This window comes from Leptonotus elevatus, chromosome 8, assembly GCF_054856555.1.
Source record: "Leptonotus elevatus isolate MCC_2025b chromosome 8, RoL_Lele_1.0, whole genome shotgun sequence".
NCBI classification, from domain to species: domain Eukaryota; kingdom Metazoa; phylum Chordata; class Actinopteri; order Syngnathiformes; family Syngnathidae; genus Leptonotus; species Leptonotus elevatus.
In genome coordinates, this window is record NC_141246.1 from 20,259,399 (window position 1) to 20,279,680 (window position 20,282).

Below are 20,282 nucleotides of genomic sequence, written 5' to 3' on the forward strand. Positions count from 1 at the left end.
GACGACATTAAATTATCTGCCAACGAGGTAGATTTAAACCAGTTAAAAACAGTACCTGAGAGTCTAATTGTATTGTGCAGCCTGTTCAAAAGAATATTGTGGTCTATTGTATCAATGACTGCATTTAGATCCAGTAAGACCAGAACAAGTTTTCTCATCCATCCGTTTCCATGTCCATATTAGTTCTACTATAATTTAAAACTTTGATCACTGCTGTCTTAGCACTGTGATTTGTCCTAAACTGATTGGAATTCAGGAAATGTTTTAACTGGTTTAAAAAAAACAATAACATTTTTCTTGTTAAAAAAAAATAAGAGCAGATTGCAGAGTTGACAAAATACAGACCAGTGTCCTATTATCTCTCTTGAGAAGGGGCCTGACAATGGCTGTCTTAAAGGCACATGGAAAGACCTATGTCTGAAGTGAACAATTTAAAATGTCTAGGACATCCTTAGCCAAGAAAACAAAAAGAAAAACGATTTTTAAAAATGCTGTTGGGATTGGACATAAACGGCATGTTGTTGGCTTTAACTGGGACATGACCTTCTCCAGCTTCAGGCTAATGTATTTAGTAGTTGTGTTACATATTTATAGTTTTGCAGATCGCATAAAAAATAGTTTTAAAAAAAAGTGCGCAATAAGGTGGTTGCACGAGAGCAATTGACGTCGCTGTCATTCTTCTACACAGAAATTCAGCTAGTTACATCTCTATGTGCAGCTGCAGTCTGTTCATTCTAAAATTTTGCTCAGAATGAGTATCAAACATGGAACATAGTTACTACAGTATATCTAACCTTAGAAATTTGTCTAAACAATACTAAATGAAATGGGGACTCATTCAACCCAAAAACTTATTGTCATGGTATGGCATGCGGGGATGAGAGTGGACCCAAATGCGGGAAGAAACGGCAGGGAGACAGGGAAGAAGGGCAATGTGAGGATCTTTATTGAAACATACTAAGACAGTGACTGGACGACACGTGAGAAGACTGGTCGCCATGACTGGACTGGACGAGAGGAGACTGGATGCCATGACTGGACTGGACGAGAGTAGTCTGGATGCCATGACTGGACTGGATGAAAGTAGACTGGTCGCCAAGACTGGACAGCACAAGAGGAGACTGGTCGCCATGACTGAACTGGACGAGAGGAGGCTGGACGCCATGACTGAACTGGACGAGAGGAGGCTGGACGCCATGACTGGACTGGATGAGGGGAGGCTGGTCGCTATGACTGGACTGGACGAGAGGAGGCTGGTCGCCATGACTGGATTGAGACAAAGATGACTAAACTGTGACGTGGACGACTGGGTTAGCTGTGGCAATGACGGGGATTTGGCGGGTGACAAAGACTTCTTAGCGGTGATGACGAAGGCTGCATGGAGGTGAGGACAAAGGCTACTTGGCGGTGAGGACGAAGAAGACTTAACCAGACTTGGCGGTAGTGATGGCAAAATCAAAACAGTGTGTTTTGGTATGTACCGGAACAAAGGCGGGAGTTGTGATTCGAATTGCTTTCCTAAATCTGTCTCAGAATCAGGATGTCACATGACAGTTGCCTTTCGTTCCAATACGCCTCCAAATATCACATTGTTTCAGCAAGTGAACGTCATGTTATCCTTTTTCTAAAATTAAATAAAATCCGACCATTGCACTATATTAAAATGTCTTGAAACTGAAATTAATCCACAATGGACTAAAGGTAGTCCCTAATGCAGGTAACCCTGGGTCAATTCCCGGTCCAGGTGTAATTTTTTTGCAGGTTATTCTATTTCCTTGCTAATGCTTTCTGTCAAAACTTAAGATAATAATAATAATAATAACAATAATAATAATAATACATTTCATATAGCGCCTTCATAAACAAGCGTTTACAAGGTGCTTTGACAATCCAAATAAATAAATAAAAAATCCAGATCATAAAATGCAAACAACTATAAAAATCAAATAGGCAAATCCGTAGATACGCATGCCCTGTTGCAAAAAAAAGAAAGAAAAAAAAAGTAGCCTACAAGTTTTGAAAGCATTTTAAGTCATGTTGACAAATGATTATCTATTTGAAAGGAAAAATGAAAAACAAACCAAGTATCAGCAACAAAAAGCTCATTTGTACTTCTATACTTATTTTGACAGTGTGTGGGCGTTTTGAAATCTTTCCACTCTGGAGTCCGGTTTCAAAAGTGATCGGCTTCAAGCTCCGAAACCGCGCCATCAAGCTGATTCCAATCAGCAGGATCATTATCAGGCTTATGCAGAGCTTGCTGATGAGCTGATCATATATATCAGCTGTGTTGGAGAAGGGAAACATCCAAAACCTGCAGGACACCGGCCCTTGAGGACCGGAGTTTGACACCTATGGCTTAAACGGTAAGACATTTGTGAGGATACATTGAAACTGGCTTTCCTGTGAACAGGGCTTAAATACACCAACACTAATGACGCACACCTTGGGAACACAATAGGCTAAGGGCACCGATTGGTCACACACTGGGAAGGAAACACACAGGTGGATGTGATCAGACATAATGAGACCAGGGGAGTAATCAGGACTACATGACAAACACCAACCACAGAAGAAGAAAAAAACACACCCATAATAAACAAAAAACAACCCCTACAAAACCGAAACATGACATGTATAAATAAGGTTTTTAATACTTGGCCTTCACTCCCCAAAACCTTTTAAAAGTAAAAAAAAAAAATGTTTTTTTATGCTAGAACATACAGGCTTTGATGCAGCTTCTGACCTGAAGAGGTCGCTTAAAGCAATGGTATTTATTTAAAAAAATGGCCAGCAGGTGGCAGCAGAGTATAAGAGATCAGCCAGGGCCATGATGCAAAAAGCCTTTTCCCCCCCAGTGTTTTCAACAGGTTTGTGAACAATGATAAAACTTCTAATGCTAATCGCGGCAAAACGGAAACAGATACAAATATCCTTTTTTTTTTTCTGATGAAGACCCGGCGGGAGCAAAGGGGGTTGCTTTAGTGAAAATGGCTGGCAGTAAATGAGTTAATAAAATACCAGTTTATAAATCAAGCTGATAATTTAATAGTATTAGTAAAAAGTTTGAACAGCATGCAGCTTAGCAGTTAGTATTTCGGTCAGTAAGCAATTGGCAGCAAAGAAGATTCACTTAGGCAAGTGCTGCTGTACCCAGTGACACAGCGATGTCTAACCATCCTTACATTTTGCTGGCAAAAAACCCCAGCGGAAACACCAAGTCTGGGCATGTCCGAGTCGTAAACGGAATGGCTGATAAAGTATGTCTATGATATAAAGTAGCATGACAATATTGTTCACAGGCCCTACAAGAAAACACTCAAGAAAGTTGCACATGTGGATGGGAATGCTTTGTGCGGGTAATTCCAGGAAATTAACATCAATCTGCTGTCTGGGTTTGATCTTCAAGCTGAACTAAAAAAAAAAGATTGGATGTATGAAAATATTCAGACAAAAAAACACAGAAAAAGCAACCAATTTTATATCTTCATCTAACCATGCTAGTAGCAATTCGACATGCAGAACCGTATACGCTCTCCAATACATTGCAGGAAACAATAAACTTCCTATTGACATTCATACAACAGGATATGTCATGGCGTCCTGTAAATTGTATTTAGTTTTTTTCTTTCTTTCTCAGCTTTGTGTTCAATTAAACAGACCCAGAATTCACATTGAGTCAATTTGTGAGTAAATATAGACAAAAATCATTATTTCAGTATTCATACTTGTTGTGACATTTGTTTGGTGGAGTGCAGTGAGATGTAAAATTGGTGCTGTGGCTTTATTAAGGTTGAGAAACTGCCTTAAAGGCATAACAAATGCCTTCTGTGTACTCTTACAATTTTAATTACTAGGTTATATATGTATATGGGTAGAAATGCTATTTAATTAGCCAACAGGTACATGCAACGTGGACGGCGGGAAAATATTGATGATCATTAATCATTTTTACAAATATCTCAGTAAATAAATGAGTTGTGTAGCAGCAAAGGTAACGTAATAAGGTCAAGTCAATTATGTGAGTCAATGAAATCAAAGTAGCTGCGTTAGGTAAACAGGCAGAGGAAATGCATCTAACTGAATGGTTGATGGCCACATCATACTAGTGTGCACTGCTAAGGCCAACATTCACATTTTGAGCAATCTTCACTTTTTTTCTGTCAATTTTTCCTCTTTCCCTTCACTTTTCCGTCTCTCTAATCATGGCCTTAGGGCTGTGTGACTGAATGGCCGAGGTTAACACTGCCCTGAAGAAAGGAGCAATTTTTAAATGAGGCCGAGGTGACGATGAGCGGGTGAAACAAGCAGATGAAGGAAGGAGCGCTTTAAAGGAGACAGACGTAATTGTGGAGAGGAGGAAGGCAGGACCTCCAAATTAAAATTCGATTCACATCTAATCTTTTGCCTCATACACCATCAATATTTTTTGTCCGTAACACACAAATATTCATTAATAAAATGGCTTACAGTTTTACAGTAGAAATTATTTGGCTACTATCAAATTACTGGACATTAAGAAATTCCCTGCATCCATTTTCTATACCAGATATCCTAGTAGGGTCTCAGGTGAGTTAAAGCGTATCCTAGCTGACTTTTGGGCGAGAGGCAGGGTATACCCTAAAGTGGTTAGGTCATTATTATTTATATTTTTTTTTACATGTTTTTAATCCTTGTAGATTAATTCAGGCCTGAATTTTAGGATACTCGCAACCCAAATCACAGTATTAAGTTTTTCTCTATTAGTTTGGCACATTTCTTTAAACTGAAATTACATTTTCAAAATATTATGGACAAATCCCCAAACCACCTTACAATTGGTGTCCACTGCATAGCATTTCTCATTGCTCTCATGAAATTGACAATGTTTTAGTACATGTCTCAATTGCCTCATTCAATCTGTGCAAATGGTTGTGTACATTTAGTCTACCGTTGGCACAATGTGCCCACATTTAGCACATTTTTCAAATGATTAGATCTTGCTGATCAAACTGGATTAGTTGTTTTTCAGTCTAATGGTTGTCCTCTCCAAAACATGTCAGCAGGATTTCAGTAAGTCGTGTAAATCTTAATATGCAAAATCATCTGTTCAAATGTCAAAATGTGTCAATAATATAATATAGAAATCCCATATATGAATTGTATTAAATATTTGATCAAGTCATGACAGTAACTGATAGACAGGCGAAAGTAGAACTTGACAAACAAAGGAGGAGTTTCCTACATGGGACAATGTGAATTTCCATCGTGGCTATCTCTTCAGGGCCTGGTTTACAACCCATCCAAGGATGCTCATGGAACTACTACCAACATACTCTCAGGGGACATCACAGGGGATCAATGTAGAGCAGGGGTGCCCAACCTTTTTTGACCCCGAATCTACTTTTCGCCAACATTACAAACTCACACACATCTTTTCCATCCTGCTTTTATATATATACATATATATATATATACATACATACATATATATTTATATACATACATATATATATATATTTATATATATATGCATATATATATATATTTATATATATATGCATATATATATGCATAGATATATATATATTTATATATATATGCATATATATATATATATGCATATATATATAAATATGACTGAACAAACTGACATGACGAGAATCACCTGGACAAGACACAAGTGGCTGAGGGAGCTGACTGGAAGACACAAGGGACCGGGATGATAACAGGTGGACAATCATCTAACTAGGCTTAGGGTGGTGAAGAAGGAGATGATCCAAAAGGCAAAGCTCTCGATTTACCGGTCAATCTACGTTCCTACCCTCACCTCGAGCTGCGGGTTGTGACCGAAAGAACAAGATCCCAAATACAAACGACCAAAATGAGTTACCTCCGTAGGGTGTCCGGGCTCTGCCTTAGAAATAGGGTGAGAAGCTCGGTCATCCGGGAGGGACTCAGGGTCGAGCCGCTGCTCCTCCGCGTGGAAAAGAGCCAGTTGAGGTGTCTCGGGCATCTGGATGGTTTTCTGGGCATGTCCCACCGGCGGGAGGCCCCATTGAGGACCCAGGACACGCTGGAGACTGTCTCTCGGCTGGCCTGGGAACGACTTGGGATCCCGTCGGAGGAGCTGGTTGAAGTGGCTGGAGACAGGGAGGTCTGGGCTTTCCTCCTAAAGCTGCTGCCCCCGCGACCCAACCCCGTATAAGCGGTAGTAAATGGATGGATGGATGGACTTCAAACTTGTCAACGTTAGTGCCAGTACTAAAGCGATTGCTGCATTGGCGGCGGCGGCGTTCACGTTTGGTTGCTGTAGCCCAAGGCATATTAGCTAGTAGACTACACACTCGTTTGTGTCTTGAGTTGCCTCTAAACTGCGGTAGCGCAGTGCTGACACCTATCGGCTTGGCAGATTAAGATATGATTGGTTCCTTGTAAGCAGCCGGTGGTGCAGGCGTTGCCCGGAAATATAAGGTATCCAAAAGTACTCAATGGATTGATATTGCAGATCGGGACGAACAGTATTGTAATGTATTGCCAAACTATGTTTCGTATATATATATATATATATATATATATATATATATATATATATATATATATATATATATAATCCATTAGTCGGTCCTATCAGTTCCGTCATTCATTTCCTATTTTGTTTGGTTCAAAAGGACAATAAATAAAGGCATTCTTGCAAAATGTTACATATTAAATAACTTACCATTTTCAGGTCATAGGTCTTTCTTTCAAATTATGTTTTTGCTTTTTTTTGGGGGGGGGGGGGATTTTTAAAGGGTTACTTAAGACAATCTTAAAGGGTTACTTAAGACAATCAACTTTTTTTGCTGATAAACTGTATAAACTATTGTTGTCCTTATTTTGACATTTTAGTGCATGTTTGTTGAAAGATTATATTTGGGGCAAACACAATTTGACTGTTTGTCCTCTCATTGGACAATTTATTTACTTTGTCACTTGTGCAGCATGACAGTCGCTTTTCCACTCACCGGCTCAGTCTCGTACACGCCTCCTTAAACGCCTCCTTAGTGAGTTGTCGTAGTTGCATTGTGCAAACGTCTTTACACTGATTTATTAGTATAGCATTTGGTTAGTTTATTTAACAAAGCTTGTCATAGTTTACAACTTATTTAGATCAGTTTTCACTGCTGCTGTCAATCACAGCCAGTCCACGCCGAATCCTCTCCCCGTTCGCAAGCCCAACAGTCCTCCAGGCAACACCCCCTTTGAGTGCCGTTTCTAAATATTACTGAGGAGTGGAACAAGAGTCTGATTTCCTGTTGAGTTACATTTTAAGTATAAAAAGTACTAGTGGTATCAGTGAGTACTCAAGAGTTGAGTGCTTGTACTGGTATTGAACATATCTACTTTTTATTGCATTGTTTTCTGAGTTGTGTTGGCATTGCTGGCGTGTTGTTTGAACATGAAAAGGAAACATTGAACCTTTGAACAACACATTTGATGTTTAATTCTTGTGTTGTGTGAACATTAAAACATGACCAAGTCAGGCAAGTATCGATGAGGATCCACGTTTGACTTTTTAGCATGTGAGCATGTTTTGCTAGCTGCGTGTGAGCAAAAACAAATAATTATGCCAAGCTCATCTTTGTAAAACACCTTTCGGGAGTAGGTGCAGTATTTTGTGGCTGGTTTACTGCGTTTCCTTCTTTTGGCGCCGGCAGCAGTAAATGAAGGTGCCACCAATGGCAATGAGCATGGTGAAGCTGGTGACTATCCCGATGGCACCTATTATTTTGGTTGTCAGCGGAGGCGTCAAAACGACCTCACAGTGTTTGGTGTCCACCGTGTTGAGCAAAGGGTTGGCCACCGTGCAGCAATAGCGTCCAAAGTCCGGTTCAGAGAGGTGGACCAAACGCAAGGTGCTTCCTTTGTCATCCATCATGGCATCAGTGGGCAAGGCCCAATCTCCGCTGGTCTTGGCCCAGGTGTACCTCAGAGAAGTACCGTACGAGGCTGCGCATGTGAGCGCCACGGTGCTGCCTTTGTAAATGCTCCCTTCCACGTGACAATGCGGCTGAGTGGGAGGATCTATGACTGTCAGATTCACCAAAATGTAGTCCGCTCCAAACGACGTCTTCACCTTGCATAGGTATACAGCTGTGTCATAGAGTTCAAGGTCAGTGATGTTGATGGAAGCGTCTTTTTCCGGATGTCCTATTGTGAACTTCACCCTACCCTCCATTGGTATATAGAGTTCATCATGGGTGTGACCGTTGATAAACGAAATTATGCCTTCTCCATAACCTAACAATTGTTGCTTGCCTTTTCCATAACCTGAAATTTTTTTCTCGTCTATTCCAAAACAAGATATGTTCTTGCTTTTTTTGTAATATGAGCATTCAACTTTAGTCCACTTGATTTCCAGGTACGGAGAAGTGCTGTTAACCTGGCAGTGCAGCGTAACATTTGACTGAGTGGTATAGTAGTGCTGGGTGATCATACTGATTTCTGGAATTTGTGTCAGAGTGCCGCTGCACAACACTCCCAGTAGGACTAAAGGCCAAAGCAGGTGCCACTTCATCATCGTGTAGACACTGGCAACAGAAATCAGAATTGTACTGTTCATGTTTGAAGTGCAACCATTTTGACAAATTTATTATCTAAATTATTATTTTTGATAATTGATTAATCATTTAGATAGCCTTTTTTTATTAAAAAATTGTCCAATAGTCAAAATTTCAGCTTGTAAATAGTAAATATTATCCTAATTTCTGCAGCCTGATTATCTTTGTATTGAATAAAACATTTGCCTTTACAATAATGATCAACGACCAAAACAGTAACTGAAATACAATCCTTTTTTTTTGCATTTTCTGCACTGTCAATTTGAAATAATGGCCTGTTTTTGAATGAAAATGTTTAAGTTCATACAGGTTTTTTTTAAATCTGATCCATGATTTAGATGACAAAATAATTGAGAGATTAATCATTCTTCATCTCAGTCCTAGTTAATAAGTCCACATTAATAAGGACACAGTCAGATACATAACACACATTGCAATTGCCCTGACCTGAAGTGTGAACAGAGCCTAAAAGACGTCGTTCATTTTTACGTTTTTGCAATTGCAAATTATTTTGAATCTAAAGTTTGGAAAAGCACATATACAGTTGTGCTTTATTTACATACCAAGGAGCACAACTGTGAATGTACAAAAGCTAAACGTCACTTAATGACACAAAAAGGCAAATAATCCTCATCAAAATTAACATGCACATTTCTACTTATGTCAACTTCAACCTCCAAAAATACCAAAACAAATGCCACAGTATTTTTGATTTTATGGGCATTAAGCCTTTTTCTCGCCATACAGTGCAAACGAATGTTTACATACCCCTAGGGTATGTATTAACTTGCCTCGTACATCACAAGTGTAAAAATCGTGTAATTGTTAGCGCTATTTAGCTCATGTAGGCACATGGTACATACACATTAACACAAGCAATTGCAAAAAAAAAAAAAAAACAGAATTTCTCACCTGCGCATCCTTTGGGAAGAAGTAGTATATTAGTTCCAATATAACCGTCTCACTGTATTCACAGCGCAGAACTTTCATAGGCGGATGATGTACACCAAAGCAATCAAAGATATTACATGATGATGTATGTGTACTTATACAAAGTCTTTATGATAACATCTTGGTGAGGGAGCCCTTGCATCATCATGGTGGAAGGGTCTGTGACAGTGACCCTCAGAGGCATTTAAGCTTTTGGGATGCATCGAGCCACTTGTAGCTGTCATCTGGGAGGCGTGAGCAATGGCTGTTTTGAATTCCCCCCAAAAAATAAAAACAATGTTGTTCTTGCATTTGCTCCATGGCTTACCTAGTGGAGGTAAAAATGGGTAAATAAATCTGTCACCAAAAAGAAAACACTTTTTAAATATTACAAGAGCACCATAATCTTCCAATTTATAATTATATTTGAAAAGCGAACAAAGTGAAATAAAAACACATTGAAATGAAAGACTCATTCTTGAAATTACAAAGTCAGAGGGGCAGCAGAAGGATAAAAGTGACCCATGCGAATCTGGAGCCGCAGGTTGCGAACTTTTGGTCTTGAGGCTTTGTTTTTATTGTTCTACACCCGAGTTCAGAAATCTAGCAGTCTTCTTATGCACTTCTTGGCATCTGACTGTTAAGGTTAAGCGGAGGCGCCAATTACTGGCGGATAAATGGCAGTTGGGGGCCGAGCCCTGCCAGGGGTTCACTGTATTTGCGTCATGTGTAACTAGTGATGGGAAAATGAAGCTTCATGAAGCACTTGTGATATTTTTTGACTCCCCTAGATGGTGCTCTTGGTTTAAATATAAAGGCTAGTGCAAAGGAAATTGATTAAATTTCCACTGCATCTTTCAACCAAGAGTGCCATCCAGAAACCAGGAAGCGTCGACACCGTGGGATGAAAAGTAACCTAACATGGATGAATGGGCGCTCTCAATTAATTTTGTTCTTGCAGAACTACTCACCGTTTCCTTGTTAAATGTTAAACAGCAAGAGGCGCTTCGTGCATTTTTAGCTGGTAAAGATGTTCATGTTTTTTTTTACTACGACGAGAAGGAAGATGACATTTTCAGCCCTGAACGTGATTGGTCAAAACAAGTTAGGTAAACGTGCACACGATGCTACGTCATCACAACAGCTCGAAGTGGTGTACAGAATGTCCCGTCTTTCCCGAGCATATCACCGTGGAGCAGTCTCTGATTGATATTGTGGAGAACTCCTTTGAGTAAATCACAATTATCAATCTGGCTATTGCCAAGTTATAAAAAAAAAATAGGAATTGTAAATTTGAGAGCATTATTTTAGCCACTATTAGGAACACTTGCAAAAAAATATAAATTCAAGGGCTGTATTACCTGTTTTTGATGATGAAGCATCATGAAAATATTCGAAACAACTCTGTGCTAATAATAAACAATCAATACCGAGGATTATACTTTTGCACACTTGCTGATAGAGCTCTTGAAGTGGATGATGTGAAAATGTGCTTCCACAGTTCAGTTTCATTACTGGCGAGACATGACCATTCCACCAAATTACACATTGTAAAAGTTACAAGATTTCAGGGAAAAAAATAAAAGAAAAAAATCTGTTTTAACAAGCATCTCCATTCGACATACTAAACAGGGGGTTAGATGTGCTTTCTGACCTCTTTCAAAATGTGGAGCGATTCAAGGTCAGAGGCCAAAACTTGTCTCAGTGTTGGCACCCACCACACTGGGTGAGACAGTAGACTTTGCCCCTGGGCTTTATTTTCTTTGACCTAGTAAACCCTTTGATAGCCAAACCCCCACCCCCAGCACTGACCTTGTTCTCCTTCACATTCCTAACATCTTCCCTTCTTTGCCAATTCATGCCCTCAAGATATGTGTAGTCTAAATGTATTAGCGTTTTTACTTTACAGCAATAGTTGCAGAAGTTAGACTTGAGGCATTTCACTTCTAACAATAGATCAACCTTTTTTAGGAAGATTAGTCTGTTTTGGATAATTTGTTTATGTGCATCTACAAAAAATAACAGTTTATTATTAACAATGAAATTGTCACAAAGACACGAACAAAATGTGAGTGCTAAAAGAAAGCGGGCTAAGTCACAGCCAGGGTGTTTGTACAGAGAGTTTAGCAGGAGGTAGCAAAGCTTTTTGTGTGTGAGACAGATACCAACCAACATGTTTATTTTTAATGCTGACATTTACACATCATTAACTATACTGTTATGTATCACTCACAACTCAGCACATGGTCATCCCATATTCAGCAAAGAACAAGGAAGGCAATATTATTATTTTTTAATCTTTAAAAGGTGCCTCTTCTGGCAAATCCCAAATGAACATAATGCCGTCCTCATCGCACCGAAAAGGTCTACAAGACAAAACACTGCCAGTCACGCGGCTCATTCGTCAACTCTGACATGCATTGTTATTTTAAAGACAGACAACACAACAGTATGCCTAATCACCTGACAACAAGGAGCCATTGTGCTGTATTATGACTTTGAAGCATGTCCCTCTACCCGGAGGGCAGAGACATCTTGCAATCAAAGGCATGCCACTCAAGAGCCAGATATACAAGATGTGTAAGACACAGATGTAACCAGCCTGAAAGTCAGACCGTGCCATATTCAGTCATATTCTTCTAACCGACCACTGAGACCATCGCAGAGCAAGTGTATATTTATAATGAGACAAGATTACACCCAAGTAGACTTTATTTATCATCATCAGTCATTTAGGTCAACATTGAATCATTCAAAAATTATCAGTCAGTTGGCTGCGCTGAGGGAAAAGGGGGTGCATTTTTTTTCATACACCCCACTTTTCTGCTTTTATTTATAAAATACATTAAAAAAAAGTTTAAATCAAATATTGTATAATTTCATTCATTCCACTTTACGATTGTGTCCCACTTGTTGATTCTTCACAAACACATCACAATTTTATATTTTTATGTTTGAAGCCTGAAATGTTGAAAAAAGTTTAAGGGGGGCTAACACTTTCACAAGGCACTGTATAGAGTCGTTACTCCATACATAAGTGTTAGGGGGTTATTCGAAAAACATAAAAAGTATATATAGGAAACTGAATATCATTTAAATACTGAAACACATTAGCTATTCTCACAATTAAGATCAGCCCCCTAATCACTGACTTATAATTAATTTACAAGTAATTTTTAAAATGTACAACATTGTACACACATGCCATGTGCACAGCGATAAAATAAATACAATTAATCAAATTGAAACACAATTACTGTACTGCCTGATATGTTGCTTCTTCTTAATCTAAAGAGCACATTTTAATTGACTGTAGCACAACATCTTATAAATGAAAGAATATGCATCGCGTTTTGTATGCTGTTGGAGGCAGGTGGTTAGAGAAAGAGCCAATCCAGTAAAAGGATAGGAAGAAAACCAATTATGTGTTTGGAGATACAATTTAAAATTAGCCGGAAGGTGAGGGAGAAAAACAAGAGACAGGCAGGAAAAACGTATTAGTCACAAAAAAAAGAAAACAAAAGAAAGACACAACAGAAACAGATGGAGTAGACTGAAGTAAGTTACAGTAAATGGCCTAAAATTTCAGACTTTCGATATTCAAAACGTGCACCATAATTTTTTTTTATGAAAACAGAGCTTTTTTTTTTCTTCAAGGATATGAGAGGAAGCATTACAGTATTGCTTTGAATTCAATGAATTAAATTAACTCTTAACATTACATGGCCATGTTTTTATTCAATGAGACCCAGTGACAATATAAAGTAGCAGCTTCTGATAAAACTACCAATTGAACAAATGGCCCTGGCCTTTTGTGGTGTATTTCAAAAGATGGACCAGCCTCAACAGCCATTTTTCAAACAAATTAATTCTTCAAAAGACTCATACAGTATGGAATGAGTACTTAGGAAATACAGATCAAAACATGATATATATTTAAAGCAATGTAATATTGTTATCAAAGCACTGCTTTACATTTTTAAACAAAGTGCAAATGTCTCTTGTCTCGACTGATTCAGTCGACCAAAAATACAACACAGTGACGAGTAGTGGAGCAGCTAATCGTGAAAAGTGTTACGTTGTCCAGCATGACAGTACATGAAGGGGAACATGGTGATTCATGTCACATTAAAAATGTAATCCACAAAAAACGTGTAACTGTACAAAAAAGAACAGTGACATTATTATTTGATGTTCATATAACTACGCTAGTCAGTAAGAGATTTTGATATGTATAGTGTGTCCCACTTTCCTTAATAGGAAGTTTGCCACAACCTTTAAATGATCGATTGCTGTTTAATTAATGACAGAAAGAAAAAACATAACATTTTTCTATTTCTGCACTGTGGGCATTCTCAATGCTGTAATATAGCACAGCATCACTGAATACATGTATTGAGTGTCAGGGAGGCCTAAACGCTAAATCTTGTAAACCAAAGCAGACTCAACAAAATAGAGAAATCAAATATAATGTATCAAACCAAGAAAATACAATGTTTGTACTTGTGTGTTAAGAAACAAAGACAACTGCGAGAGTACTGACATGGAAAAAAAAACCACTAAGTAGTACACATATCTAATTTATTTATCGCAACCTCCTCAGTCGTCTGTTTACATGTACGCGCCTCCCATCAGATATCCTATTGAGGAGTTGAGGAGAACAGCAGACAAGAGAGGAGAGACAAATGTTTGGACAAGTGAGACAATCACTCCTTGATGTCCTGATTCCTTAGAGACAGCAATTAAAAATCTTGAACTTGTGGTGTGACTTAAAAATATGTTTTAAATAAAAAAACAAAAATGATAAGGAGATGGTGTGAAACTTTACGAAACCTATTGAACAAATAACAGTACATAAAAAGATAACACATTAAAAAAAAATAAAAAAAATAAACTCCACTCTGTCATATATCATTGTAGTGGTACATAAATTTCTCTTCCGTGCCTCACCGACCACTATTGTGTTGGGTTCAAAGTGTCCAACAGGAATTTCCTAGTACAAGATAAATATTACAGATAAGAGATCTAAATACAAGGCACCTTCTAGATCGGTGCAGGCCACTAGTGTATCATTGGAACGAACTGGTTGAGGCCCCCACTTCTCTAACCTTCTTATAATTTGGCACACGCTGAGCAATTCAAAATAACTTACCATCTTGGATTTGTACTGTAATTAAAACCACTCACATACAGGGCATAAAAGTATGCAGTGCTGATCATATTCTTTTATGATGTGAATTCCACTGCCACATCAGTACGGCACATCTCAGCACAGCAGCGGCACAGCAGTGAATTTGTAAATCATTTCAATGCTAACAAGTCACCAGTGGCTTATGTAATGGGTTTTAGATTTATTTGAGGACATGCACATGCTTGGAGGTAGAGAGTGTGTGTCAGTCTATCCCAAGGAAGTAGGATCCAATTAAATTTTTCATGAGATTAAACCCACTACGTTTTCAAGCTACCAACATAATCAATGAATAATTAGACCCTTAATCCCTTTACATACTGAGTAATATGAATCACGGAAATAATGATTAATTCTGTTTCCGCCATACTTATGTGTCACTTGGGTGCATTGTTGAGCGGGTTTTGTTATTATCACTTATGACACACATTGCATTGTAATGTCACATGAAAGGCTCAGTGAGAAACTAAAAAGTGTATGTGCTTCAACTGTCGGTGGGGCGTTTTGTATGCACCACCACCTCCCATGCTTTTAAAGCATCAGGGGACGTGCTTAGAGAGATACAACAGTCATGTTGTGGTTAAACACTCTTAAAAAGTCTTTAAAACGTTCTAACTTACCATTTCCCCCCCTTGAACAGTGCAAACATTGTCATCCTTTTATATTCTGATTTAGTCTTCCACAAAAAAGCATATTTAGCTCTCTCTCTCTCCTCTCTCGCTGCACAGTATATATGTATATATATATATATATATATATATATATATATATATATTCAAAATTCAAAATTCATCGTTTTGAGATTTATTTTACAAAAAAACGAAACCTTGGAAATATGCCTGAGCCTGCACTCCATTCAAAAACTCAAGAACGTTGTTTAAATGTACTCTTCTGTTATTCAAAGTACTCCTAAAAGGAGCCCAGAGGTTACACAAAAAGTTCTAGCATTAGCTGCTCTGAGCTGCTGATTGTTATAACATTAAAATGGGCTGCGTTGTTATGCAAGCGGAACGTGAGTCTACCTTTCAAAAAATTCACACATGCAAACACACACTGGAAAATTTGAAGGTCTGGTTTAATGAAACTTCCACTTGAGCAAAGCTTTTCTTTAAGCGGTACTTTAAATGGCTAACCTAACTAGAATTCTGTGTCACATTGTAGCCAAAGGTAGGATCCTGGTCGGTTATTGCGCGTCTTTCTGCTCTAAATCTTTGTCGTATCTACATGCTATCCGCTACAGTTATCCACACGACTATGGACTTCTTCCTCATCTTTATTTCTTCTTCTACTTCCTTTTGACTTTTCTTTTTCTTTCTTTTAGCAATATAGATAATACGGACAATTTCTGTCCCTTCAGTCTGCACTTATACATCCTTATAGAACTAAATTTGACTTTATCCTTGTAGAACTAAATTGGACTTCAGGTCCAAAAGGGTTGGTGTCATGGAATTATTTTGAGTTTTGGATGACATTGGCCCTGGATCCCACGAGAGTAGGGTTGCCACTTCACTGAGCAACACCTTCAGGCACAAACCATGAGCATAATGGGCTAAGCAGACAACCTTTAAAGGACTGATGACCATTGTTAGTGTAGTGTATTTTATAACTAACCTGGAGATTGAAATTTGGCTCAAGCAATGGCCACAATAATTTAATGATCGGTTAATGATCTATGTCAGCACACAATGAATTGATCGTTATGATTGATATAATTTTATGATGATGATTGTACATAGTTTTAAAATGTCTTTTACTGAAAACATTTCATAAGGAAGTGGAAAAGCCTTCATGGGTGTTTGTTATCAAATGATTACATTTGTTAAGATTTCAAGCTGATATACAGTAAATATTCTCACAAAACCCATGTTCAGACAGCAAGCTAATTCTCTTTAATACAAAAGATAATGTTACATTAGTACCAAATCCAGCCTGTTGTGAGGGTGTATACTCTTGACTCTATAAACCTTGGCACGTCTTGCCGCGTTCGGTCATGTGACAGCATGCTACCAATAAGAGCCGTCGGTGGGCAGGTGTACGGAAGTAGCCAGGGAACGCGAGGTGAAATGTTTGTTGCTGCTACGAGAGCCTCCTACCAGCCCGGACAGAGCAGGTTGTTGGGATTCCTGGCAGGAATCTCCAATGGCTTAGGCTGAGTTCAATATTCTGCGTGGAATCTTCCTGGACTTAGCTCACCATCAATTCAAAGCCTGGCCAACTGGACTATTCTTAATGAATACGGCAGTCAAACGACGCAGTCCGGCACTGGCAGTCGGCTCTCACTTCTGATTGTGCTTCAGCCAACATTTAAGATTTCCTTTAAAGGATGAGTATGTGGGAAAGTCCCCAATTGTGGAAGGCAGACTGTTCCAAATGTCCCCACCACCAAGAGACAGCACATTTCTCCCAAACATGGTGCACCTGTGGGGAATCTTGCAGGCCCCTCTGTCACAAGCACTGGTGCTCATGCCTCTCACAGTCCTTTTTTTTTGTGAAAAATTATTTGGGTGGCATTGGAGCAAGACCATGGAGACACTTTTATATAAAGCAGGCAAATCTTAAAGTCCTAAAGCTATCGAAGCTTAAAAAGTTGTGCTTTTTGAGAACACTGCAGATATGATATGAGAGAGTTTTTTTGTCCAGAATCGTCAGTCCTTTTTTTAAAGAGAGATTCTATTGGTTTGAGGGCAGGAGTACATGCCAGAAACCAGCTAGTTAAGCAGTAGTCTATATGTGAAAAGATCATACAGTGTAAAAACATCAGAGCTGCGCTGCTGGTTAAAGAGTTCCTTATCTGTCTGGATTTTGCCAGGTTGTAGTTCACAGAGGAAGTCACCTTTTTATGTGTTTCCTGAAGGATAGTGTAGAGTCCACTATGACTCCCAGGTATCTGAACTCACTCACCAAAGCCAGCTCCTCCCCAGCTAAAAACACACCAGAGTGGTCAGTCCTCGGTGGCTGTTTGGCAAAGAAGATACACACAGTTTTTTAACATTTAGAGATAGACAAGAGTTGGTGAGCCAGTCATGTACCTGAGTTAATGCAGTTGTAAGAGTCTGAGCAGCGCCTGTTGTGTTTTTTGCATGGGTGAAAATAACAGCATCATCTGCATAGAGCTGGGCATTGACATTTAGGCATACACCAAACAAGTCATTAATGAATAAGGAAAATAAAAGAGGTCCAAGTACTGATCCCTGAGGTACCCCGACAGGACAGTCCAGGTAAGTGGCATCATTGATAACCACACACTGTTTTGTATTTGTGAGATAGGATCTGAACCAGTTTAATGTTTGTACAGATAAATTGAATTTTGACAGTTTGGTCAACAGTACCTCATAATTAACCGTGTCAAAGGCCTTTTACAGGTCTAGGAGAACGGCTCCCACACAGTTATTCTTATCTAAGAGACATTTGTTTTTTTTCTATGAACATTGTTATGGCCAACTCGGATTTAGAGGTGTAAGACCATAATTGAGATGATCTACTAGCTGAGTGACTATCCATTTTTATTTTATTTTACAGATAACAGGAAGAAAGCTAATTGGTCTGTAGTAACTGAGTTCAGTTTTACTTCCAGATTTGAAAGTTGGAATAACGCTGCTCACCTTCCAGTTGGACGGAACCATAGAGTGACTGATGGACAGGTTTACAATATGTGAAGTCTCTGATCGGCCAGAGACTCCACATATTGTTTTAAAAAATTACTGTCAAGTCCATAAACATCCTTGGCATTGGAATTGTTAAAAGTGGAAATAATTGTTTTCTTTCTGAAATTTATTTTATATTAAAAATGGGTTGATCCTGATTGACAGGATGAGAAACACAATCAGGTGCAGTAAACAGACATGTGATGTCTTGAACCGATTTGATAAAGAAAGAGTTAAATTCTGCAGCCAAGGTGATGGGATCTTTCATAAGTTGATTGTTGATGTTAAGTTCTAGATCCTTGTTACTCAGTTTGGTTTGTCGGCCAGATCGTTTATCAATTTCTTTCCACAATTTTATCGGATTCCCTTTAATTGCTCCAGCCTCATTAGACTTATGCCACGCAGTGTCAAAAAAAATGCACAAGTTTAATGTGTTTGTGTTGTTATTTGTGTATCTTATTTTAAGAATATGCCTGTGGACACTGCTCAACGGTATTGGCTTGTGGGGGAAAAAAATAGAACTCAGACTCACACCAAAGATCCACATTCGCTACTAGCCCAACATAAAAAAAACAAAAAAACATCATCATCGAACAAATAAAAAATCCAATTTGTTCAAAACAGTAAATGGAGTGCAAATATAGCACTTTATCTTGATTATATGTTCCAAAGCCATATTCACTTACTCAAACGTATCGGTGCGTAGTCTACACCGGCCTGTCAACAGATGGAAAGGTTAACCTTTTTAGTTTATAATAACTATGATCCTGCAGTGCGCCGTGACTTGGCCAACGGCAGGACAAACATTATTTTTTTTAATCTTTGGTCCCATTTTAAATCCATCTATGTTTCAATAGCCTCATCCTATCTAGCCCCTAGGCTATTTCATCTCTCAGATCAGGCGTTTAAGTTTGCAAACTCTGTTTATTGCTAGCACAGCGTTAGTGAAGTGTTAGCCATCCAAATATTCAAGACGTCCCCTCGAATGAACCGCGTACAATATATAGCTTTCATGCACAGAAATGTAAGGGCCATTCAAACAGTATTCTCTGACGACAATATGCGATGATGCCTTCTGACTAGAATGGAAAAATTGTGATTTAGCGTTTGTTTTCAACGGCCAATTTGCTACTCTATTTGAGTCACCACCCATGTGTGCACAACCCTACTTCTGAAAGTCTTTGCCACATATCAGCAAGTGAGCAGTTGAGCTGCTCAAAAACCCGGAGAGAAAGAAATCTGTCTGTACCAAATGCCAGACTCTGACTGATTGTGTTGGTGTCAGTGGTCACTGTCACTGTCCTGTCACAGCGACGTAGCAGATGGACAGAATCTCGCCTGAGGAGAGCAGAGTAGGGGTTGTTCAAGAGGCAGTGTCAAGAAAACTAAAGAAAGAAAGAACTGTGTGGTAAGAAACAATTTGGAGATCACATTTTTGGATTATAAAAACAGAGAAGTTTAGATCTGTGGTAAATAGAGAAGAAACAGGTGAGAAGAAAAATAATTACGGTAGTGATTTACCAGAATGGCACGTGTACAATGGCAAAACGGTTATAGACATGCAAACAGTGTGTAGGCCTACACTACAGATTTTGTGAAAAAGGTGGGTATGATGGAGGTCATCTGTCTCTCAATGTAACTGACACTAACAAACCAATGGCACTTTTTTCTCCATGAATTCCTCGTTCTATTGATCATGTTTTTTTGATATACCAGCCATTTTCTCCCATATCCTTGCAGTCTTACCTGAAGCTTTCCTGTCCAAATGGGATACAAATTATGTTATTTTTCCAATGGCTCAACATGACACCAACACAAATACTGTACCTACACTAGATGCATAGTATACAATTAATTATGAAACTGTAAGCAGATTAAATTGTTTCAGACAATGAGAAGAAACTACTATTTACAATTTAATTGTTATTCTTCCCAGTT

General features: G+C 38.7%; 1 protein-coding gene across 1 annotated transcript; it reads right to left on the reverse strand.

Annotated features, from left to right (window-relative positions):
- Window positions 1–7,434: 7,434 nt before the first annotated feature.
- On the reverse strand, window positions 7,435–9,642 carry LOC147170165 (coxsackievirus and adenovirus receptor-like). Its single transcript, XM_086082963.1, has 2 exons — window positions 9,495–9,642; window positions 7,435–8,552 (listed from the first exon to the last, which is right to left on the reverse strand). The coding sequence occupies exons 1-2, from the start codon at window positions 9,500–9,502 to the stop codon at window positions 7,649–7,651; spliced, it is 912 nt and encodes a 303-aa protein (XP_085939089.1). The 5' UTR covers window positions 9,503–9,642; the 3' UTR covers window positions 7,435–7,648.
- Window positions 9,643–20,282: the final 10,640 nt, after the last annotated feature.